The sequence below is a fragment of the Prenolepis imparis genome, unplaced genomic scaffold (assembly GCF_030444845.1).
Source record: "Prenolepis imparis isolate NDT839.2.m4 unplaced genomic scaffold, iyPreImpa1.0 SCAF_14, whole genome shotgun sequence".
Classification (NCBI taxonomy): Eukaryota; Metazoa; Arthropoda; class Insecta; order Hymenoptera; family Formicidae; genus Prenolepis; species Prenolepis imparis.
Window position 1 is genome coordinate 6,009,140 of NW_028141172.1, and position 26,080 is coordinate 6,035,219.

Below are 26,080 nucleotides of genomic sequence, written 5' to 3' on the forward strand. Positions count from 1 at the left end.
ATTAAAAAAAAACAATTTATTTAACACCAAAATAAAGAATTAAAGAAGAGCGGAAGAAATTAATTTAGAGAATTTTAATAAAATGTCTAAGTTTTTAACAAGAAATATTTTGTAGACCACATACGTTTGTTTTGTAGATTAATCTCGACTCTATTATGCTATTCTATATTATTACGTTAATTACGCCTAATTGCATAAAAATATTTATGTTTTATAGAAGAGATTATTTTGCCGAAACGTTGTCTTAGCACTGTCAAAGATGCTCCGAAATAAAAAATATTGGCCAAATCTATTAATGTACGTTTGATCCGGATAGATTTCTTCCCGATAGATAGAGAATCTCTGGCGCGGATTATTACCTACTTTTTAGTACCAGGCCAACAGGTTGCTTAGGTAGGTACCAATAAATTATTATATGTAAATTATAACATTTATTTTATATCTATGACAAATTCTTTCAGGTATGAAGTATGCGATGATTTAAATGAAAGTTATACTAGCGACTTTGATACGAATATTTGTATTTAAAGTGGATAAAAGTATTACTGTCGATAAAATAAAATTAAAGAGTGAAGTTCTACTGACTCCTGCTAGGCCTCTAAAAGTCAAAATTGAAAAGTATATAGAGTTTTTTATTCGAAGAAATATATACTAATGTACGGATATATTAGACAAAATGTGTAATATATTCTTATATAAAATATTCCACATTGTTACATCAGTCAATATTAATATATATGTAGTACACCATTCTCAATTAATTACATAATGTTATATGAAAAAATTTGTAAAATAAAATAAGATTATGATATATATACTTTATTTTAAACTATATTTTCGAAGATTTGGTAATACAATTTTACATGATAAATGAGATTAAAGTGTTTTCAAAAATTCAAGCATTTTCTCGTTCTTAGTTAAAAATTATCTAAAATCCTTTAAATAGGTAATATAAAAGTGTATTATATTATATACGATATTACTGCAATTTGATCTCTCATCTCTGATTATTTTTTCAGATCCTCTTTAACAGAGCATACACAAAATAAACCTGTTTTTTCTACTTTTTGTTTCTTTCTAATATTAACGCAGAGACGAGAATAGCGAATAGAGCTACAAAGTACATATTATATACACTTTATTATGAATATAATTAATATACTAAATAGAACTTAAAGTGTTCATTATTTCTTGATTCTTACTTAAACCGAATTCTAATATAATAACGTACTAGCAATATAAAAACAAGAAACAAATCAGTCATTTTCTCAGTTGTCAAGAATATATAATTAAATCGTTATATATGTATAAGTATGTTTCTATCCTACAATTGGAAGGCATAATTATAAATATGTGTTAATTCAGATAGCATGCTGAGTAAAGAATGATTTCTTTTATATTGCTATTACGATTGTCATTATAATATTCCAATTCAATTTCAATAAGAATTGAAAAATAATAAACGCTTGACTTCACCTTGCATATTAGTATTATCATAATGAAATGTATATGATATGTATTTTTTGTTGCTGAATATCACAATAAGAATTCTACGAGTAATATAATAAGAAGATATCCATAATTTTTTTTCATTTGCTATTCGTCAATAGAATATAAAATCATAAAATAATATATAAATTATAAGTAACTCATAATTTATATTTCCGTTTTAGATATTCTTTTATAAATATACTATGGTCATCTTCTCTTCACTATTTGGGTGAGATGGTCCATTGCACGTTCATTGTTGAAAAATCCTTTATCTAAGTATCTGAGTTCGTTGTTTTCTGTACATAAAAAGTACCAGAATTAAAGAAAGTGACAAACAACTGTGATCTTTCAAAAGTAGAAAATTCAAGCCTTGAAACCCCTATTTAAAATTTAAATTCTCATTTTTTTTAACAAAGTTAAAGTTATTTAAAATTTGCTTATTTTTAGAAAATTTTTTTTTATCCCTTATTATTAATTATTGTGAGGTGTATTTGCTCCACGTTTAATGAACTTTAGACGCATATCTCGTATTATTCAATCACTATATGTAAAAGTGCATGGATCCTATATGCACAACGATAATGATAATAAAAACAAATTCAAATTTTGTAATCGAGAAAGATAATTATAAAGATTACGCACAATGAAAAGAAATATTTGTGCTAGTAAATTGATTATTCCTTTGGCGTGAATCGGATGAATATGTCCTCGCATGGTTGCAAAACGATATTGAATCCGTACTGAATCTCATCCGTCGTCTTTACACTTTTCACTCTCCACTTTCTCAGAACAGCTGTCAATATCGTTTTCATTTCAAGTAAAGCGAATCTTTGGCCGATACAGTTTCTCGGGCCAGCGCTGAACGGAACGTAGGCGTATGGATGTCTATTTTTCGAATTCTCCGGAAGAAAACGATCTGGATCGAACTTTTTTGGATCCGACCAAAATTGAGGATTCATATGTATAAATGCGATGTTTATCACAACTGTAATATCTTTCGGGAGCGTATAATTACCTAAAATAAAACAGATTGTTATAGATTATATTGATTGTAATCTGCCACATTTTATATGGATAAATTTTTTCATATAAATTTTCTTGTGATATACAAAATGAATTTTTGTGTAAAAGCAGACTCTTAAATATAAGAATATCTTGAGATCTTTTTTAACTTAATATATTAATAGATGTAAAGTAATCCTCTCATACCCAGTTTTACATCTTCCACTAATTTCCTTAAAGTTACGGGTACACTTGGATATAATCTGAGAGATTCCTTTATGACCATATCGAGATACTTTAATTGCGACAGCTCCTGTACACTGGCTGGTGTCTCGGAATCTTCGAAAACATTCTCGAGTTCCTCATGAACCTTATCTTGCTGATCAAGATTATTGCCCAAAAGAAAAAGGGTCCAGCTTAACGCGATCGCAGTTGTGTCGTGACCCTATATATCATTATCAGACATTTACTTATAATTACATTGCCAAACCTAACGAGACAGAGTTTTGCGTTAAATTACAAAGATTTTCTCACAGCGAACATGAACGTGTTGACTTGTGCCCTCAATTCATCATCGGTTAACGGAGTTTCGTCCTTCTCATTTTGATCAAGTAACAGATCCAGAAAAGCTTTCTTCTTCCGCTTACCTAACGCAATAAATTTCGCAAGAATACAAAAATTTTCACACAAACTTTCAAAACATATATAACGATAATTTAATAATCACACCTATATCAAGTTCATCATCTTTGTTTTCTGATTTGGTAGAAATGTTTTCCAACTGTCGTGTAATCTTTCTTTTACTTATTACCTAAAATGTGACATTTACCTGTTATAAACTTGTTGAATTTATTTAAATAAAATGAAGTAAGTAGTATAAATAATTAATTTAATAAAATTCTGCTGATATCTGTAATGCCTTGAGTATTAGCGATTCATGTTGCACTTACTTCACTCGTGAATTTTTGTAATCTATTAATTCCTGAATTATATTCTCTTCCCGAAGGCATTAAGTAGTACAACCAATTTGGCCAACACCACGGTCGATAAAATCGTTCGAGTACTAATTTGTTGCTTCTACGATTGAAAAAGTACGATTAAAACGTAATCACACATTGCTGTTAAGTCTTAAAAAAATCTTTTTAATATATCATTAGTGCTAACTATTAACTATTTTATTATTAACAAAATATGCAACTCATGACTTTCCGGACCTATGTATTGTTGTAGTATATTTGGTCTCAACTTCTTGAACACGTCCATCTACACCCATTGCCGTTTCTGCAAATAATAGTAACTAATTATATTATAATTTTATTGTCAATATATGCTACATTTTAAATTTTAGAAAAAAAATTAAAATGTTATTTATAATTTTCGTAAGTACAGTATCGAATATAGTTAATTTTACTTTATGCATTTTATTAATTATTGAAACATAAATTTAAACCAAAATTAATTTATATCTTTAATAAACATATTTTTCACCGTGTCTTCGATAACGAAACAACCGATATAGATAAGCAATAATAAATTAATTGTTATAACGAAAGAACTTGTCAATTGAATGAAATTTAAATATTTAATAGTCTTCACAAGTTTCTGTTATCGATATCGCAATTTATAAAATTTGCTATAGCATAAAACATATTGTGTCAGCGTAACTTTTTTGTGTTCAAAAAGTATTATACATATTTATATAATTAATAATATGATATACATTTATTATTTACCACATATAATGTCAAGAGCAGCATTGTTAATAAAAGGAAGAATATTTATAGCTTTCCATGGATTCTTTGCTATTTTTCTCTCGAGACATTTTGTCAGAATCTCTGCTTTTTCAGACATAATTATGGCATATTGGTTCAATATACTAAAATGGAACGTTGGCCCGATGAGTTTTCTGTCATGGAACCATTGTTGTCCTGAAGTAGTAGCAATCAGTGATACATTTATGTGTTAAAAATATCATAAATGATATAAAAAATATATAGATGCAGATATTGTCACATTTTTTTATTGTATATTTGCAATGTAAATAAGAAGAATTCCTTCACACAATTTAGTAATAATGTTTTAAGACACGTCAATTTACATGAATAATTAATATTAATATAAAATCAGTTACGTAAATAATTGAACATGAGATATCTTATTTATCGTATCAAGATATAGATATATACAAATTTGCGTATTTGTTATAAATTAAAAATTTACTTTTTCTTTTTCTCTTGATTTGCTCAAAATAAACTATAATTTGCTTTTCATCTTTAATGAGATAATACAAATAGACATAAGAGAGTTTATTTATGTGCTTACCTGTAGAAGTAAGAAGTCCATTGCCTAACCAAGAATACAGAAAACTATAGGGGTCTCCTTTTTCGATATTTATGGTGCTGGGCAAAATAATCTGTAAAAATGAATTTAAAAAGAATATAAGCGTGCATGTAATAATTTATCAAATTTGTTTCTTTATTTTCACTTTTTGTTGTTGTTTTTATAGGTACAAAATACTATATATAATAATGATAAAATTATTATATCATAATTTGATCTTTTTTTTATATGTATGCAATAGCAGCAATGTGTCAATATTATTGACAACGAACAAAATTCATTTTCTGTGTGTAATTGTTACATTAAAAAACGTTTTAATAATAATTATACTTTTTAATAAGAATACACAATAATTTTTAATAACTAGTGCTTTTTTACGTTAATAAATTATCCACACATTCGTCATTGCAAATAACATAATAATTTATTAAAATAAATATGGACGATAATATAAATTTATTTAAATAGTTTGCTATTTTTTCAAACATTTTTCCATTCTCACCTCTAAAAATTCAGGTTTACAGATATTAATAAACGGTCTTATACCAATCCAATTTATGAATATTCCTTCTTTAAAATATAGCATAAACTGTTGCTCAATCAATTGTACGCGTTCTGTGGATAAACACATAATTGGATATTTAATATTGATTAATTAATATTTATTAATTATTATACTGATTTAATGTAAATTACGAATCTTAGGTTTTTTTGCTAAAAATATATAAATGGCATTTGTAAAAGCATAATTGCAATATTATCTTATTCACAAAGTTCTTTACCATAATCCGTTCGTTTTATAAACTCAAATGCTGTACCAAAAGGAAATACACCGAATTGGGGAAAGTTTTTGAGCTTTTGTCGAAGAACATAGTGATGATACACTAATATAATTGCGGAAATTATTAAACCAAGAAACAATGCACACAGTGTCAAAGAGCTTAAGTCCATTCTTGTAGCCTGTGAACATATAATTAATTCTGTTTCTGAAGAATCACTAGTTATAATTTTTCTTGTTTAATTAAAGATTGTTTTACTACACATTATGCAAAATGCAGCGTAATTTAGTTATTATTAAGTTTCTATAAGTACAGTTTATGGTTACAAAGTAAAATAGTTTTTATATAATTAATTTGTTAATATAGACACAAAATTAAAGTCTATTGAGGATGGTAATGACGATAGATTGAAAGATATTATCCTTTCTATGCGATATATCGCTTGAATACGCAAGTTTGAGAAAATCTAATTGATGAACTACACATTACATTATTCTAACATTATTCTAATTAATAAACTTTATATTATTCTAATTATCTACTTAAACATTTACTATGACATCAACAGTTTAATATATGGATTTTTATTTTAAGACTTGGAAAATACATATATCATCTAGTGTCGCGGAAATTTTGAGGTTACACACATATGAGAGTTATAAAAACTATGTTGAAAATTGAATATTACATATAATTTTTTTTTACTATCTAAAATATTATTATAAATATTTATTATAAATTTATAGAGATAATTATTTTAGAAGAATTTTCTGATTATAGCAATAACTTTTATTTTATATCAATAATGATCCATTGATTTTTATAACTATATTTTATACTATATAATAATTTATTATATTATGTTAGTTATTATTTAATTCCGTCAACCGAAATAAATGACAGTTCAGTATACATATATTATATTATATTATAATGTATATTTCAGTTAAATAATAATGTTTTTTATATTTTATAAAAAATAATATATACTTAATTAGTTTAATTATGTAACAATCAAATCCTTGACAACAATAAATAAACTTTTAATATAACTTCTACGCAGTTTTTAATGATTATACAAATATAATTGAAACATCCTTGAAAAATACACGTGCCTGCTTTTTATTGATTTTTTTATACATAGATTATGTTAAAAAAAAGATTATGTAAAAATTATGTAAAGATTATGTAAAAAAGATTATGAAAAAGAACAATCTCATTTTAATAAGCAAATTATATAAGTTCCTCGACTGGATTAGTTGATTAAATAGCAACATATTTTTGCAATTAAATTGTTTGTTTAGTGATGTTATATTTATGATGGACGTGATCTAATTTATCTTAAATAAAAAAATCAAATATATTTATTAATATTATTAAAGTTTACTGTTTTCTGCATTTATACAGGGTGTCCGGTAATAGTCGCATCAACCGTCGTGTGCAGGTAGAGCTAGTTAAACCGAGTAGAAAAGTCCTCTACCATTTTGTGATATTCTCAATAATAAGAGAGATATTAATTAATAAAGATCGGCCAATTCGCGTGACGACGGCGAGAAGAGACAGCCCAGTTTTATGTCGTTACTAAGCATGCGGCGAAAAGAAACAGTATAATGTTACACGGTTGCTAAGCGCGCGATGAAGCGGGGAGGAGCGCTTTACAAAAGACAGTAACTCCATACGAGTAGCGCTAACTCTGGACCCCCGAGTGGGCTGTCTCTTCTCGCCGCACGCTTATCATCGCGCGAATTGGCTGATTTTCTTTAATTTATTTCTCTCTTATAATTGAGAATATCGCAAAATGGTAGAGGACTTTTCTACTCGGTTTAACTAGCTCTATCTGCACACGACGGTTGATGCGACTATTACCGGACACCCTGTATAAATGTTTTTTTCATATTTGTAAGGAAAATACGCGTTGTAAATAATAATGTAATAAAAAATTATGTAATAAAAAATTACAGCTTGTAATTTCGCGTTGCAATTATTCAAATATAAACGTTTTAATTTTTTATTCGTACTATATATAAATCTAAATTTTATTTAAATTTTAATTTTTTAAATTTGCATGTAGCTATATGTAGTTAATTTAAAATAGTATAGTGATGTTTAATTTACATTAATTTTTACATTTATTGAATAAATATCGCAACTGATTGAATGTTACGTAAATCCTGCTAAAATTACAGCACGTATTTATTTACGGAATTTTTATATTTTTTTGTCATATACATAAATGTTATTATAGTAATACACAACATATTTATAATTCTTCATGTCTGTATAATTGAAATGATTATAACATGATTATTATATAACATGATGATTATAACATTATAAAAGTGTTTGCGGACTACTTTGACAAAAACCTTCGCTTAATTTTTCAAACAATTAATATAAATATAAATAATACTTCTAAATAATTAATATATAAATAAAATTATTAAATTTTTTATGATGGTATATGTAGAAATTTGAATTATCGATGCATTATTTTCCGTAAAATTAATTCCGCTGATTATATTAACAATAGTCGATTTTATACACATAAAATGAAATAATACATATTAATATGAAAACATTTCTGCACACACACACACACAATAAATATACGCAATACGATTCATCTGAATCAGTTACCTGATAAATACGGCTGGCGACGTCTCACGAAGTAGATCTCGTCCTTTCGTTAAGGAAGTCTCTTTTTCCGCTCGCAGGCCTCTAATCTCGTCGCGCGCTCGCCGAACAGTGACGAGCGGAAAGCCCGCAGAAGTCTCGCCGGCAAATTATTATCTAACAATAAGTAGGCCACGAGTGGCGCTATCGGGGCCCGTCGCGCGGCCTTGTTGATCCTGCTGGCTGTCGCGCTTCTAGAATTTTTCCCATTTTCTTAATTCCGCCGTTATTTTGCCGACCCCCTCTCAAGATACCGAGGTTGACTCTGTTAGGCAACGTACGGCGGACCCGGTCCGAACTTGACAAAAATCTAAAAATATTTATGGAAGGTTCTCAATAGATACAAAAACAAGAAAAAAAATGAAACATATCAGAAATGCTCGGAGAAAAAAGTCATTGATTTGGATACACACACACGTACACAATTTCTGTATTTTGCAATATATTATTTACTAAAAGTCGCGACTTTTTTGTAATTAAATCAATATAATTAAACCAAGAAAAACAAAAACTTAATCGGTGCATTTAGTAAACAGAACTACATTTTTTATCAATATTTCGTAATTGTGAATTACAAGCAAATCAGATAGTGTGCAACAACCTAGTCTCAATTTAAAATAAATATTTAGTACAAACTTTATTCGAGTATTAAAAAAAAACAATTTATTTAACACCAAAATAAAGAATTAAAGAAGAGCGGAAGAAATTAATTTAGAGAATTTTAATAAAATGTCTAAGTTTTTAACAAGAAATATTTTGTAGACCACATACGTTTGTTTTGTAGATTAATCTCGACTCTATTATGCTATTCTATATTATTACGTTAATTACGCCTAATTGCATAAAAATATTTATGTTTTATAGAAGAGATTATTTTGCCGAAACGTTGTCTTAGCACTGTCAAAGATGCTCCGAAATAAAAAATATTGGCCAAATCTATTAATGTACGTTTGATCCGGATAGATTTCTTCCCGATAGATAGAGAATCTCTGGCGCGGATTATTACCTACTTTTTAGTACCAGGCCAACAGGTTGCTTAGGTAGGTACCAATAAATTATTATATGTAAATTATAACATTTATTTTATATCTATGACAAATTCTTTCAGGTATGAAGTATGCGATGATTTAAATGAAAGTTATACTAGCGACTTTGATACGAATATTTGTATTTAAAGTGGATAAAAGTATTACTGTCGATAAAATAAAATTAAAGAGTGAAGTTCTACTGACTCCTGCTAGGCCTCTAAAAGTCAAAATTGAAAAGTATATAGAGTTTTTTATTCGAAGAAATATATACTAATGTACGGATATATTAGACAAAATGTGTAATATATTCTTATATAAAATATTCCACATTGTTACATCAGTCAATATTAATATATATGTAGTACACCATTCTCAATTAATTACATAATGTTATATGAAAAAATTTGTAAAATAAAATAAGATTATGATATATATACTTTATTTTAAACTATATTTTCGAAGATTTGGTAATACAATTTTACATGATAAATGAGATTAAAGTGTTTTCAAAAATTCAAGCATTTTCTCGTTCTTAGTTAAAAATTATCTAAAATCCTTTAAATAGGTAATATAAAAGTGTATTATATTATATACGATATTACTGCAATTTGATCTCTCATCTCTGATTATTTTTTCAGATCCTCTTTAACAGAGCATACACAAAATAAACCTGTTTTTTCTACTTTTTGTTTCTTTCTAATATTAACGCAGAGACGAGAATAGCGAATAGAGCTACAAAGTACATATTATATACACTTTATTATGAATATAATTAATATACTAAATAGAACTTAAAGTGTTCATTATTTCTTGATTCTTACTTAAACCGAATTCTAATATAATAACGTACTAGCAATATAAAAACAAGAAACAAATCAGTCATTTTCTCAGTTGTCAAGAATATATAATTAAATCGTTATATATGTATAAGTATGTTTCTATCCTACAATTGGAAGGCATAATTATAAATATGTGTTAATTCAGATAGCATGCTGAGTAAAGAATGATTTCTTTTATATTGCTATTACGATTGTCATTATAATATTCCAATTCAATTTCAATAAGAATTGAAAAATAATAAACGCTTGACTTCACCTTGCATATTAGTATTATCATAATGAAATGTATATGATATGTATTTTTTGTTGCTGAATATCACAATAAGGATTCTACGAGTAATATAATAAGAAGATATCCATAATTTTTTTTCATTTGCTATTCGTCAATAGAATATAAAATCATAAAATAATATATAAATTATAAGTAACTCATAATTTATATTTCCGTTTTAGATATTCTTTTATAAATATACGATGGTCATCTTCTCTTCACTATTTGGGTGAGATGGTCCATTGCACGTTCATTGTTGAAAAATCCTTTATCTAAGTATCTGAGTTCGTTGTTTTCTGTACATAAAAAGTACCAGAATTAAAGAAAGTGACAAACAACTGTGATCTTTCAAAAGTAGAAAATTCAAGCCTTGAAACCCCTATTTAAATTCTCATTTTTTTTAACAAAGTTAAAGCTATTTAAAATTTGCTTATTTTTTAGAAAATTTTTTTTTATCCCTTATTATTAATTATTGTGAGGTGTATTTGCTGCACGTTTAATGAACTTTAGACGCATATCTCGTATTATTCAATCACTATATGTAAAAGTGCATGGATCCTATATGCACAACGATAATGATAATAAAAACAAATTCAAATTTTGTAAACGAGAAAGATAATTATAAAGATTACGCACAATGAAAAGAAATATTTGTGCTAGTAAATTGATTATTCCTTTGGCGTGAATCGGATGAATATGTCCTCGCATGGTTGCAAAACGATATTGAATCCGTACTGAATCTCATCCGTCGTCTTTACACTTTTCACTCTCCACTTTCTCAGAACAGCTGTCAATATCGTTTTCATTTCAAGTAAAGCGAATCTTTGGCCGATACAGTTTCTCGGGCCAGCGCTGAACGGAACGTAGGCGTATGGATGTCTATTTTTCGAATTCTCCGGAAGAAAACGATCTGGATCGAACTTTTTTGGATCCGACCAAAATTGAGGATTCGTATGTATAAATGCGATGTTTATCACAACTGTAATATCTTTCGGGAGCGTATAATTACCTAAAATAAAACAGATTGTTTTAGATTATATTGATTGTAATCTGCCACATTTTATATGGATAAATTTTTTCATATAAATGTTCTTGTGATATACAAAATGAATTTTTGTATAAAAGCAGACTCTTAAATATAAGAATATCTTGAGATCTTTTTTAACTTAATATATTAATAGATGTAAAGTAATCCTCTCATACCCAGTTTTACATCTTCCACTAATTTCCTTAAAGTTACGGGTACACTTGGATATAATCTGAGAGATTCCTTTATGACCATATCGAGATACTTTAATTGCGACAGCTCCTGTACACTGGCTGGTGTCTCGGAATCTTCGAAAACATTCTCGAGTTCCTCATGAACCTTATCTTGCTGATCAAGATTATTGCCCAAAAGAAAAAGGGTCCAGCTTAACGCGATCGCAGTTGTGTCGTGACCCTATATATCATTATCAGACATTTACTTATAATTACATTGCCAAACCTAACGAGACAGAGTTTTGCGTTAAATTACAAGATTTTCTCACAGCGAACATGAACGTATTGACTTGTGCCCTCAATTCATCATCGGTTAACGGAGTTTCGTCCTTCTCATTTTGATCAAGTAACAGATCCAGAAAAGCTTTCTTCTTCCGCTTACCTAACGCAATAAATTTCGCAAGAATACAAAAATTTTCACACAAACTTTCAAAACATATATAACGATAATTTAATAATCACACCTATATCAAGTTCATCATCTTTGTTTTCTGATTTGGTAGAAATGTTTTCCAACTGTCGTGTAATCTTTCTTTTACTTATTACCTAAAATGTGACATTTACCTGTTATAAACTTGTTGAATTTATTTAAATAAAATGAAGTAAGTAGTATAAATAATTAATTTAATAAAATTCTGCTGATATCTGTAATGCCTTGAGTATTAGCGATTCATGTTGCACTTACTTCACTCGTGAATTTTTGTAATCTATTAATTCCTGAATTATATTCTCTTCCCGAAGGCATTAAGTAGTACAACCAATTTGGCCAACACCACGGTCGATACAATCGCTCGAGTACTAATTTGTTGCTTCTACGATTAAAAAGGTACGATTAAAACGTAATCACACATTGCTGTTAAGTCTTAAAAAAATCTTTTTAATATATCATTAGTGCTAACTATTAACTATTTTATTATTAACAAAATATGCAACTCATGACTTTTCGGACCTATGTATTGTTGTAGTATATTTGGTCTCATCTTCTTGAGCACGTACATCTACACCCATTGCCGTTTCTGCAAATAATAGTAACTAATTATATTATAGCTTTCTTGTCAAAATATGCTACATTTTAAATTTAAGAAAAAAAATTAAAATGTTATTTATAATTTTCGTAAGTACAGTATCGAATATAGTTAATTTTACTTTATGCATTTTATTAATTGTGAAAGCATAAATTTAAACCAAAATTAATTTATATCTTTAGTAAACATATTTTTCACCGTGTCTTCTATAACGAAACAACCGATATAGATAAGCAATAATAAATTAATTGTTATAACGAAAGAACTTGTCAATTGAATGAAATTTAAATATTTAATAATCTTCACAAGTTTCTGTTATCGATATCGCAATTTATAAAATTTGCTATAGCATAAAACATATTGTGTCAGCGTAACTTTTTTGTGTTCAAAAAGTATTATACATATTTATATAATTAATAATATGATATACATTTATTATTTACCACATATAATGTCAAGAGCAGCATTGTTAATAAACGGAAGAATATTTATAGCTTTCCATGGATTCTTTGCTATTTCTCTCTCGAGACATTTTGTCAGAATCTCTGCTTTTTCAGACATAATTATGGCATATTGGTTCAATATACTAAAATGGAACGTTGGCCCGATGAGTTTTCTGTCATGGAACCATTGTTTTCCTGAAGTAGTAGTAATCAGTGATACATTTATGTGTTAAAAATATCATAAAAGATATAAAAATATATATGTGCACATTTTGTCACATTTTTTTATCGTGCTTTAGTTTTACTTTTTTTGCGTATCGGTGCTGCATATTTGCAATGCAAATAAGGAGAATTCCTTCAAACAATTTAGTAGTAATGTTTTAATACACGCCAATTTACACGAATAATTAATATTAATATAAAATCAGTTACGTAAATAAATGAACATGAGATATTATATCTATCTTTTTGTATCAGGATATAAATATATACAAATTTGCATATTTGTATATTAAATTAAAATTTTACTTTTTCTTCTTTTCCTAATTTGTTCAAATCAAATTATAATTTGCTTTTCATCTTTAATGAGATAATACAAATAGACATAAGAGAGTTTATTTATGTGCTTACCTGTAGAAGTAAGAAGTCCATTGCCTAACCAAGAATACAGAAATCTATAGGGGTCTCCTTTTTCGATATTTACGGTGCTGGGCATAATAATCTGTAAAAATAAATTTAAAAAGAATATAAGCGTGCATATAATAATTTATCAAATTTGATGAATGCTCCAAAAATGCTCTTTTTATCAAAGTTTCAATTTTTTTCAAAAGGAGAGCCTAAGTATGCAAAAATTTTATTTTTTATTTTTACTTTTTTTATGTTTTCTTGTGTTGTTTGTTAAGTATAGATACTAAATTTTATATATAATAAAGATAAAATTAATATATATTATAATTTAATCTTTTTTTATATATATATAATGTGTCAATATTATTGACAACTAACAAAATTTATTTTCTACGTGTAATTGTTACATTGAAAAACGTTTTAATAATAATTATACTTTTTAATACAAATACACAATTATTTTTAATAATAAGTTTATGAAAGATTTTCTATTGTACTATTGCAAAGAATGGTGCTTTTTTACGTTAATAAATTATCCACACATTCGTCATTGCAAATAACATAATAATTTATTAAAATAAATATGAATTATAATATAAATTTATTAAGTTTTCTTGCTATTTTAAGAAAAATCTTTCCATTCTCACCTCTAAAAATTCAGGTTTACAGAGATTAATGAACGGCTTTATACCAATCCAATTGATGAATATTCCTTCTTTAAAATATACCATAAACTGTTGCTCAAACAATTGTAAGCGTTCTGTGGATAAACACATAATTGGATATTTAATATTGATTAATTAATATTTATTAATTATTATACTTATTTAATGTAAATGATGAATTTTAGGTTTTTTTGCTAAAAATATATAAATGGCATTTGTAAAAGCATAATAGCAATATTATCTTATTCACAAAGTTCTTTACCATAATCCGTTCGTTTTATAAACTCAAATGCTGTACCAAATGGAAATACACCGAATTGGGGAACGTTTTTGAGCTTTTGTCGAAGAACATAGTGATGATACACTAATATAATTGCGAAAATTATTAAACCAAGAAACAAAGCACACAGTGTCAAAGAGCTTATGTCCATTCTTGTAGCCTGTGAACATATAATTAATTCTATTTCTGAATAATCACTAGTTATAATTTTTTATAGTACGGTTTAAAAACTTGAGACAGTAAAGAAACATTGTGAGTTTATCATAAAATATCCGCACATACTTTTAATGAATTTAATAAGTTTAATGAGTTTTTATTAAATTACATTTTAATTTTGCGGAAATTATTTTATTTTGAAAAATAAATATAAAATACTATACCAAGTATTTTAACATTAAAAAATGCAAGATTGTTGGTTAAGTATTTATTACGTCGAAACACTTAATGTTTAAACAAAACTGTTTCCACAATATTGAATACTTATCAGATATCGCTACTTCACCAGTATTTGTATCACAGTTTGTTATGCTTTATATATGAATGTATTGTAACTAGATACAATAAGATATCCTAATAGAAAGAAAGAAAAAGAAAATAAATTCTTTCCTCACAGAAAGTGTTTGCAAAAGAAATTTTATACAATTATATAAGATCTTTACTCTTCTTCTCGATTTAAGATGCGATTATGAAATAATACTGTGATCTCGATGTTTAATATGAAAGTCTTTTTCTCGCTTCATTTATCTTATTTATGTTTATTTTGCAATGAATTTCTCAATGTTTGAGAAAGTTTTACTTAATTTTTATAACGATAAAGTACCCGGATATACATAATATAAGCGATAACGCGCATGTTTAAAAATGCAAAATAATAAATTATATGCACATTATATGCTTTATCTCAGACAAGAGATGTTTATTTTTTAACAAATCTATATTATAAACATTTTTCTACGACTTTTCTTGATAAAGTTATACCGTTTTGAAGAAAATGTTGTACAATCGACCTTTTCTAAAATCTGTCTTAACTTAAAATATGAATTTATAAAGACAAAAAACAAAGATAAACAAAACTCAAAACAAGAAAAAATTATTACCTTGAGATATTACTTTTTATTTATTATAACCTGATAATAATTTCATAAAATTTTATAATAGACATGTTTAGGTGTCAATATCTTTAAACAAAGCGTTTACGGATATACTTTTAAATGAAATTTCTTTTTTGTTTTTAGGTCTTAAATTCATATTTTAATTTAGAACATTTAAACCATTTCTACATATACGAGATAAGTGTACGGAAAAAATTTTAATCATTAATAAAAAAAAATATGCGAATCGTTGCAAAACAATTGAACGATGCAAAAGAGCTTCGCATGTCGACGAACAGATATGTAAATAAATAATGCAATCCGGTTTTTTTATAGGACCGATTTTTCAATAATAGCTTAAAAACTATAGTTTATCAAAACTTCTCTTAATCAATTAATCTAGTATTATATGTTTATGTTTTATACGTTATATGTTTATTAAAAAAGAATTTAATAAATTCTCTCTTTTCTATGGTTTCTATGATACCATTTGTAGAATTTTTCTTATCCGACAATCAGAATATAAGTATATCAGCCAATTTAGTGTATTAAATATTTATAGAATTAACAATTTCTCGACTGCATCTTAACAATTATTTCTTTTAATTTTAAATTCATTTTTAAATTACACATAATCGAAAGATTAATTCATCATTATTTATTATTACATGCAGTTATTGAGTTGAACACAATATCAAAATTGAGCAAAAGAGGACATACAGATTTCTTAAAAAATGTAGGATAAAACATATGTTTTTCGCTTAGCAGAATTGATTTGGTGTTATAAATCTCTATTTATTTTCCTAAAACAGTACAATACTTGGAACCTCGAATTTAGTCAATATCTGACATTGACAGTGCTTCAGTCGTTTGTATATAACTAGATTAAGATATATCCATTACATCCATTTCGCCGTGAGGAAATTTTATTTAGAAATATTTGCTTCTTGTTCTATTTTGTAAGTACACTGTCGTCCTATAATTCTCTCTTTATAAAATAAAACAAAAATTTTTTTACTTCAAATAATGTAAAATACAACGTAATTTAGCTATTATTTACGAGAAAATTTTCAATACATTATTGAGTTTCTATAAATATAGTTTTTAGAAAACGTTTTACAAAAGATTAAGATTATTGCAAGATGAAAGTCGCTAAAACAATTTTGCATCTTGCAATATTGCAACTTTTACATAGTTGCGCAACATTTATTTTTCTTGCTTTCCTTCGTAGATTATTTTACTACCGGTTGGAAATGTCCGATAGGAGAATAATAATAGCGAAACATCTCGCATTAAGTAATAAGCTCGGGATAGCAGCGAGAAAAGTCGAGCAAAAAGATTTACCTGTGGGATACGTGGCAGACAAATATAAACTCGACTGCGGAATTTTAAATCAAAAAATAGATATTAGAAGACATAAAAAGAAGTTTAATAATGACAGACAAAAAGTCCACACTGCATTAAGAGATGTATTTGAAAAAGGTTTAACATGTGAAAGTGTTTCAAACCAATATGGAATTTGTATACAGAAGATATACGCTGAAGAAAGCAATGCCCAATCTCAAGGGTTTATAAATTACAAATATGATAGATATGACAAAAGGATAGAAGGTCAAATTATAAGGTTTTCATTCATGCAAGAGGACTTGCTTTTAAAATATTTAAAAAACTGGGCAGATAGATCATCACTATCTACTTGTACTTGTCAGCTTTGTGCCTTGGAACATCTATTAACACTTGCTCGAGAATATGCTCAACGTAAAAAAATAGATTGGCCATCCGACATGGTGAATAAGCATACTTCTGCGGAAATTAACTGGTTGAAAGTTTTCGAAATGAGGTACAGCGATGAAATTTCCAATTCGTTCAAGCCTATGGAAAGTTGCTTGACACGAACATCACCAGACGAGTTTACGATGTTTTATGACGTTTCTTTATGACGTTTTCAAATTATTAAGTAATTATTAGATTTTGTAGCAGAGAAATATTAATCGATCTTTTATTTATATCATTGATGAAATGTCCATATAAAATCTCGGAATTCTTAACAGTAATTATGAATTTAAGTATGTTTTAAAAGTAGCTTGAGAATGAAACGTACTACTCAATCAATAATTTATATGCATATCTATTTTCTTACAAAAGATTTCGATATTATAAATATTTTCAATTTCTTATATCTGTACGATTGATATGTTTATTACATGATTACAATTTTTGAGGTATTTTGACGAAGACCTTCGATTAATTTTTCAAACAATACCTCTAAATGATTAAATATAAATAAAATTATTAATTTTTTATTATTGTATTGTAGAAATTTAAATTGTACATTGCATTTTATTCCGTAAAATTAATCACCGATTATTATGTTAAATTTTATAAAAATATTTCTGCACATACACACATACACACATTATAAATATTTTTAAAATAATTTTTAACAATAATGATAATAAAATATATTTATTTGTATATTTTTATAAAAGCCGTAATTTATGACATATTGTATGTGTGATATTTTTGACAGTTAGATGCTCATCGCGTTCTAAAGTCAATGTCTTTTAACAAGTATTATTTCTTATATATTAAATATTATAAATTATATATATTATATATAATAATTATTATAATTATCATACAATAATAATAATAATAATAACATATTAATATATAAAATATTTACGTTAGAATTTATCACGCGTTACACATCGAACTGTCAAAATATAATTATATGAAATATGTCATAAAATGTGTCATAAAGAGATGATATGATAAAGATATGGAAATGTTTATATTGAATCAATTAATTCATTAAATAATTATAGTAAGTAATTTTAATAATAATAATAAATAATAAAACATATTGATATTGATTTGTACATTTTTATAGAAGAGATGTCATTTTTTTTACATGACATTGTGACATTTTTGATAATTAGATACTAATTACGTTCTAATGTTAATTTCAATCAATAAAACATTATTTTTATTATTAACATAGATCAATTATCGTAACTGCATATAAGTAAAATAATTTTTATAATTAATATATTAATGTAGATAAAAATGTGTATCGAGAATGGTATTGATATAAAATTGGGGGATATTTTTCTTATTATGACTTATGCTTGAATACTCAAACTTGAGAAAATTCAATTGATAAACTCTACCTTATTCTAATTATCATCTTTAATAAAATACTATAAATACAACATTTTAATATAAGAATTTTTATTTTTATAAAATCTGGAAAATATACATATATTATTATCTAATATTGAATATAATGTGTAATATATAGTAAAATTTATTTCGATTGACGGAAATGAATAATAAGTAACATAATATATATATATTTTATTGTTGTAAATATACTAGTCAACAAAATTATCGCATATGTAATTTTATGTCAAAATTTCGCGTAACTTCAAATAAGAATAACTCTCATCCGCCAAAAATTGTATTTGAATTTTTTTTACTGTCAAGCTTAACGTCTGTACTTTAAAAAGCATTTGTCAAATATTGAATGTATCCCTTCTTCCGCTGTCTCTTAAAAAATAAAAACGTGTTAAATTTTCAAAAAATTGTATAACTTAACTTTATGGAGTCGAATACATTTTTTTCGTAAATCTTATGATAATCATCGTAAATGTGGACTTTTTGCAAATTAAGGAAAATGAAGTTTGTACGATTTTTTTTCGCGGAATTACTACGTATCAACTAAGGCTCGTTATTTTTTACGTTTAAAAGAAAACATGTTTACACATATAATTAGCATATCTGTGCGATAGAAAGTTTTTCCGTACACGTGTTTTAAGTCTAGAGCCTATTATGAATTTAATAATTAAATTATAATAATTATATAATAATTAAATGATAATATTTGTATATTTAGCGTATATTTAGCACATTCGTTTAATATAAACGTTAACAAATAAAGTTTCTCTAAAAGCAAATGCAAACGTTTCACATTTACATGCACATATTCGAAAAATGGAATAAAATAAGAGCTTTAGTATCAACATTACCCATACATTTTTATTCAATTATTGCTAGCATTAGCATTGCATGTCAACTTTTTGGAACAAACAACATTGAGATGCTCTCAAACAATGAGCCTAGATTTGAATCCCATCAAACATGTATAAGATATGATATTAACAATTTTCTTTGCCTGCATCTTAATTTAATTATTTTTTTTTAATTTTAAACCAATTTTTAAATAAATCTATTTATAAATGAATAACTCATCATTAATCATTATTGCATATACTTATTGAGATGAACTCAATACCAAATGAGCGAAAAAGAGGACATATATAGATTTCTTTAAAAGTGTAGGAAAAACATATACATATATGTCGCTTAGCAAAATTGACTTAGAGTTTTAAAGCACTATTTATTTTCCTAAAATAATACAATACTTGGAACTTTTAATTTAGTCGATATCTGACATTGTGCTTTAGTCATCGTTTGTATACAACCAGATGAAGATATCCATTACATCCATTTCGTCGTGAGGAAAAATTTATTTAGAAATATTTTGCCGCTGTTTTATTTTGTAAGTACACTATTGTTCGATAATTCGCTTCCTTTTGAATTTTTTACAGATTTTTTTACTTTAAATAATGCAAAAAACAGCATAATTTATCTATCATTTACGAGAAAATTTTCAATATATTATTGAGTTTCTATAAGTATTGTTTATAGAGAGCTTTTACAAAAGCAGGTACGCAAAAGATTGAGACATCGTAAGATAAAAAAGTCGCTAAAAGTCGATTTTACAATCTTGCGATATCGCAACTTTTACATAATTGCCCAACATGCATTATTACTTCTTGTTTCTCTTCGTAGGTCATTTTAGCGGTTGAAAATGTCCGATATCAGAACAATAAGAAGGGAATATCTCGCATTAAGTAATAAGCTGGGGAAAGCAGCGAAGGAAGTCGAGAGAACGGATTTACCTGTGAAATACGTAGCAGACAAATATAGACTCAAAGCAGAAATTTTATTTAAAAGAATAAAGATTAGAAAATATAAAAGAAAGTTTCAAGATGAAAGACGAAAATTCTCTGCTGCGGTAAGAGACGTTATCGAAAGAGCTATATTATGTTACAACGTATCAAAGCATTATGGAATTAGTTGTTTTAAGTTATGGGCTGAAGTAAAGAACGCCCGTTCTCAAGGGCTTAACAATTACAAATATGACGCATATGATAAATTTGGCAAGGGGTTATTTACATACGTGCAAGAGGAAACACTTTTGGAATCTCTGATAAACTGGAAAAGCGAATCAACGCAATTCACTTGTACTTGCCAGTTTTGCGCTTTGGAACACTTATTAACACTTGCTTGCGAATATACGCAAAATAAGAATATAGAATGGCCATACGACTTGGAAGAGAATATTTCTACGAAAATTCGCTGGCTGAAAGATTTCGAAATGAGATACAGCGATGAAATTTTTAACTGGTTCGACTCTATCGAAAGTTGCTTGAAACAAATGTCAGCAAACGCGTAACAAATTACGACCTGTCGATTTGTTTAATATGACGTTTCCGAATTGCTAAGAACGTAATTATTAGATTTTGTAGCAAAAGAATTAGCCATTTAAGTCTATGATTTTAAAAGTAGCTTTGGAATAAAAAGTAATACATAATTAATTCAATTTATATGTATATATATCTATTTTTTACAAAAAATTTCTATATTGTAGAAATATTTTTAATGTCTCATATCTGTATGATCGAAATAATTGTAACATGATAAAATTTTTGGGCTGTTTCAACGAAAATCTCCGGTTAATTTTTCAAACAATACCTCTAAATTATTCATATATAATTATTAAATAAAATTATTAATGTTTTATTATTGTATTGTAAAAATTTAAATTATACACAATGCATTTTATTCCATAAAATTAATTGCCGATTAAGTTAACGATAGTAGATTTTATATAATGACGTAATACGTTTTATAAAAATATTTCTGCACATATACAAATACACACTATAAATAATTATTAAAAAATTTTTAACAGTAATAATGATAAAATATATTGATTTATATATTTTTGTAAAAGCTGTCATTTATGACATATGTGTGATACTTTTGACAGTTAGATGCTCATCGCGTTTTAAAGTCAAATTTTTTTAACAAGAATATTATTTCTTATATATTATATATTATAAATTCTACATTATATATAATAATAGTTATAATTATTATTAATTTTTTTCCCTTATATATATTATATAAATATTTCTTATGTATTATATTTTATAAATTATATATGTGTCATAGAGAAATGATAAAGTAATGATATGGAAATGTTTATATTTAATTAATTAATTCATAAAATTAAGTAATTATAGTAAGTAATTTTTAGTAATAATAATAAAACATATGGGTATTGATTTGTATATTTTTATAAGAGGTGTCATTTTTTACATAGAAGTGACATTTTTTATAGATAGATACTCATCGCGTTCTAATGTTAATTTCCTTCAACGTGACATTTATTATATTTTTATTATTAACACAGATTAAATATCATATGTGCATATATGGTTTTTAATTGATTTGTTAATGTAGATAAATACAAAATTAAAGTACATGGAGAATGGAATTGATGATAAGCTCTACATTATTTTAATTATCTTCTTTAAAAATACTACAGCTTTAACATTTTAGTATAAAAATTTGTATTTATACAGGATCTAGAAAATATATTATCTAATATTGAAATTTTGAGACATCACATACATATAATGAGTTATAAAAGTTATATTAAAGATTGAATATTACATATAATTTTTTCTGGACATTATTATTATAAAACTGTATTATGAATTTATAGAGATAATTATTTTAGAATAATTTTTAGATTTTAGCGAAAACTTTTATTTTATATAATTAGTGATGCATTTTTATAATTACTGTATGCTACACATAAATGCTACATAAATGCTATGTAATAAACTATTATATTATATTTCTTATTATTCAATTCCGTCAATCGAAATAAATTTTACACTATATATTACACATTATATTTTTTATACTATAAAAATTTTGAAATTATAATCTTTATATTATATTTTAGTAAATTTTTTAAAAATCTTAATTTTGAATTTACATCTTATATTTGATTATTTATTAATATATATATATATATAATTTTTGTTGTAAATAATTTACATTTATTGAATTAATATCGCAACTGACAGAATGTTTTGGAAATCTGAATATTAATAGCATGTATCTATTTACAGAATTTTCATATTTTTTTTTCATGTACAGAATCGTTATTACAGTAAAACGCCAGGAATTCAAGTAACGTCTAAAATTTATATACTAGAAATCATAATAATTATATATGAATTTTGTAATAAAAATATATATTTAAAATATTTAAGATAAAAGAAAAAGGGTAAATTGAAATAAAAATAAATAATTTGTACAAAAAAAACATGTATCTTCTGTGTAATATTTCAGTATAAAAGTGATATTATAAATTTGATTACTATGAAATTGATATTTTTATTATTACATGAAGTTGATAAAACTAATGAACTACTTTAAAGGAGAGAACGGTGTATTTAAATTAAATTATATGATTGTATTATAAAAAAGGAATAATTATTCTTGTGTTTATATAATACATTATAGATGTTCAATTTTAAAGTTTACATTTAATTATCTAAAGAATAAAACATTTTCGAAATGTTTTGTATAAAAGTTGTAGAGTTTCGAGGAGGACGTAATATCGTAATTTAGAAGTATCCTTGAGTGACGTTTTTCAAGATTATTTAAAAATAAATTTGTTTTTTTTAAATATATCCATGTTGTTTTTTTTTTTTACATAAATCAATTCCTCACTATATTCGGTATAAAAAGTTATAAGAGTAGGGGAAGGCCAAATAGTGAATAATTTACGAGATATTTTATACTTTAATTTAATATAATCTTACATAAACTATGAAATATGTTGTAAGATATTTATTTTTTGATAATCTAATTCATAATATTTTTATGCACAAAATGATGAAATCAATTGATGTAAAGAATATATAGTTGTTTTCAAGAAAATGTATACAATTTACTAAAAAATACATATTTTTTATAAAATAATATTAAAAAATGATTTAAATAAATTCTCTCATAAATTTTAACTTTATAAATTTTTACTTGATAATTGAAATGAGTATATCAACTACTTGGAGTATTCATAATTTATAGAATTAACAATTTTTTTGCCTGCATCTTAATAATTATATTCTTTAAATTTTAAATAAATTTTTTAATAAATCAATTTTTAAATGAATTAGATATAATTGAAAGATTATCTTATCATTAATCATTATTGCATAGTTATTGAGCCGAACAATACCAAATGAGCGAAGGAGGACATACAGGTATCTTTAAAAAATGTTGGAAAATCATGTGTCGCTTATCGAAATTGACTTTGAAATTTAAAACTTTATTTATTTTCCTAAAACAATATAATATTTAGAATACTAAATTTAGTCAATATCTGACATTGTGCTTCAGTCATCGTTTGTATACAACCAGATTAAGATATCCATCCAGATTAATATTTCACATCCATTTCGTCGTGAGAAAAAATTTGTTTAGAAATATTTGCTTCTCGTTTTATTTTGTAAGTACATTAACGTCCTGATTCTCTTCTTTTTTAAAGACTTTTTATTTTATATAATGCAAAATACTGTGCAATTTAGCTTTAAAATATTTACGAGAAAATTTGCAATATATTATTGAGTTTCTACAAATATTTAAAGTTGTACAAAATGTATACACAAAAAATTGATAAATTGCAAAATGTATTTATTTTTTGTTTCTTGTTTCTCTTAGATCATTTTACTTGCAAATATGGAAGTGTATGATAAAAGAACAGTAATAGCGGAACATCTTGCATTAAGTAATAATCTCGAGATAGCAGCGAGAGAAGTTGAGGAAAGAACAGATTTATCTGTAAGAGACGTGGCAGAAAAATATGAACTCGACTGCGCAATTTTAAATAAAAAAATAAATATTAGAGAAAGCAAAAAGCAGTTTAACGACTATAGACAAAAAGTACATTTAGCAGTAAGAGACATTATCGAAGGAGGTTTATCATGTCAAACAGTTTCAAAGCGATATGAAATTTGTATAAATACGGTAATCGCTGAATTAAACAAAGCCTATCGTCAACAGCTTAACAATTACAAATATGATACATATGACCCATTTAACATGAGGTTATTTACATTCGTACAAGAGGAAACACTTTTGGAATCTCTGAAAACTTGGGAAAGTGAATCATCGCAATCTACTTGTACTTGCCAGCTTTGCGCCTTGGAACATCTATTGACACTTGCTCGAGAGTTTGCCCAACATAAGAATATAGAATGGCCATCCGATTCAGGGGAAGATTGTGTTACTTCTGTAGAAATTAGCTGGTTGATAGATTTCGAAATGATGTACAGCGATGAAATTTCCAACTCGTTCAAGCCTAAAGAAAGTTGCTTGAAACACACAGACGAGTCAGCAAGCGAGTAGCAAACTATCATCTTTTGTTTAATATGACGAGTTGTTTAATTAATATGACTTCCGGATTGCTAGAAGTATATAGTTATTTGATTTTGTAGCAAAGAAAAATTGATCGATCAATCTTTGTATTGTTGATAAAATGTCCATATAAAATCTCAGAATTCATAACAGTCATTATGAATTAAAATCCGTGGTTTTAACAGCTTTGGAATAAAAAGTAATAATCAATTAATAACTTATATGTATCTCGGTTTTTGTTTTATAAAGATTTTTATATTAAAAATATTTTTAATTTCTTATGTCTGTATGATCAATATGATTATAACATGATAAAACGTGTTTGGACTGCTTTGATAAAAACCTCCGCTTAATTTTCCAAACAATATTTCTAAATAAGTAATATATTATATTAATGTATATTTAAGTTAAATAGAAATAATTCTTATACATATTTTATACAAAATGATATATTATACTTAGTTTAATTATGTAACAATCAAATGTATCTTGAAAACAATGAATAAACTTTTAATATGACATCTACGAAGCTTTCAATGGTTATACAGATATAATAGAAACATACTCTTGAAAAATACACGTGCCTGCTTTTGATTGATTTATTAATACATTGATTATGTATAAAAAAACGAGCACATTTCAATAAGCAAACTAACTAACAATAAGTTCCTCGACTTGATCAGTTAATTAAAT

The 26,080-nt window shown here is 26.0% G+C and overlaps 2 protein-coding genes across 3 annotated transcripts; both read right to left on the reverse strand.

Annotated features, from left to right (window-relative positions):
- Nucleotides 1-819: 819 nt before the first annotated feature.
- On the reverse strand, nt 820-25,383 carry LOC145945352 (cytochrome P450 4C1-like). Of its 2 annotated transcripts, none has more exons than XM_083054295.1 (12): nt 25,163-25,383; nt 5,616-5,793; nt 5,336-5,448; nt 4,816-4,906; nt 4,227-4,421; nt 3,708-3,774; nt 3,444-3,570; nt 3,223-3,304; nt 3,028-3,140; nt 2,701-2,938; nt 2,134-2,506; nt 820-1,787 (listed from the first exon to the last, which is right to left on the reverse strand). In XM_083054295.1, exons 1-11 carry the CDS (start codon nt 25,181-25,183, stop codon nt 2,166-2,168), a joined length of 1,566 nt encoding a protein of 521 aa, XP_082910421.1. In that variant the 5' UTR covers nt 25,184-25,383; the 3' UTR covers nt 820-1,787; nt 2,134-2,165. The 2 variants fall into 2 exon arrangements, with proteins under 2 accessions (XP_082910421.1, XP_082910422.1); XM_083054296.1 differs by lacking the exon at nt 25,163-25,383 and adding an exon at nt 8,250-8,382.
- On the reverse strand, nt 9,748-14,948 carry LOC145945353 (cytochrome P450 4C1-like). Its single transcript, XM_083054298.1, has 11 exons — nt 14,706-14,948; nt 14,426-14,538; nt 13,782-13,872; nt 13,152-13,346; nt 12,633-12,699; nt 12,369-12,495; nt 12,148-12,229; nt 11,953-12,065; nt 11,627-11,864; nt 11,060-11,432; nt 9,748-10,719 (listed from the first exon to the last, which is right to left on the reverse strand). Exons 1-10 carry the CDS (start codon nt 14,872-14,874, stop codon nt 11,092-11,094), a joined length of 1,536 nt encoding a protein of 511 aa, XP_082910424.1. The 5' UTR covers nt 14,875-14,948; the 3' UTR covers nt 9,748-10,719; nt 11,060-11,091.
- Nucleotides 25,384-26,080: the final 697 nt, after the last annotated feature.

Excerpts from the sequence above, each read along its gene's own strand:
- LOC145945353 (XM_083054298.1), bottom strand. The coding sequence starts at position 14,874 with ATGGACATAAGCTCTTTGACACTGTGTGCTTTGTTTCTTGGTTTAATA. Across the intron at positions 13,873-14,425 it reads GTAAACCTGAATTTTTAGAG|ATTATTATGCCCAGCACCGT; the intron begins GTGAGAATGGAA and ends TTATTTTTACAG. Across the intron at positions 12,496-12,632 it reads TATACTACAACAATACATAG|AAGCAACAAATTAGTACTCG; the intron begins GTCCGAAAAGTC and ends TTTTAATCGTAG.
- LOC145945352 (XM_083054295.1), bottom strand. The coding sequence starts at position 25,183 with ATGTTCCAAGGCGCAAAGCTG. Across the intron at positions 3,571-3,707 it reads TATACTACAACAATACATAG|AAGCAACAAATTAGTACTCG; the intron begins GTCCGGAAAGTC and ends TTTCAATCGTAG. Across the intron at positions 2,507-2,700 it reads AGTGGAAGATGTAAAACTGG|GTAATTATACGCTCCCGAAA; the intron begins GTATGAGAGGAT and ends GTTTTATTTTAG.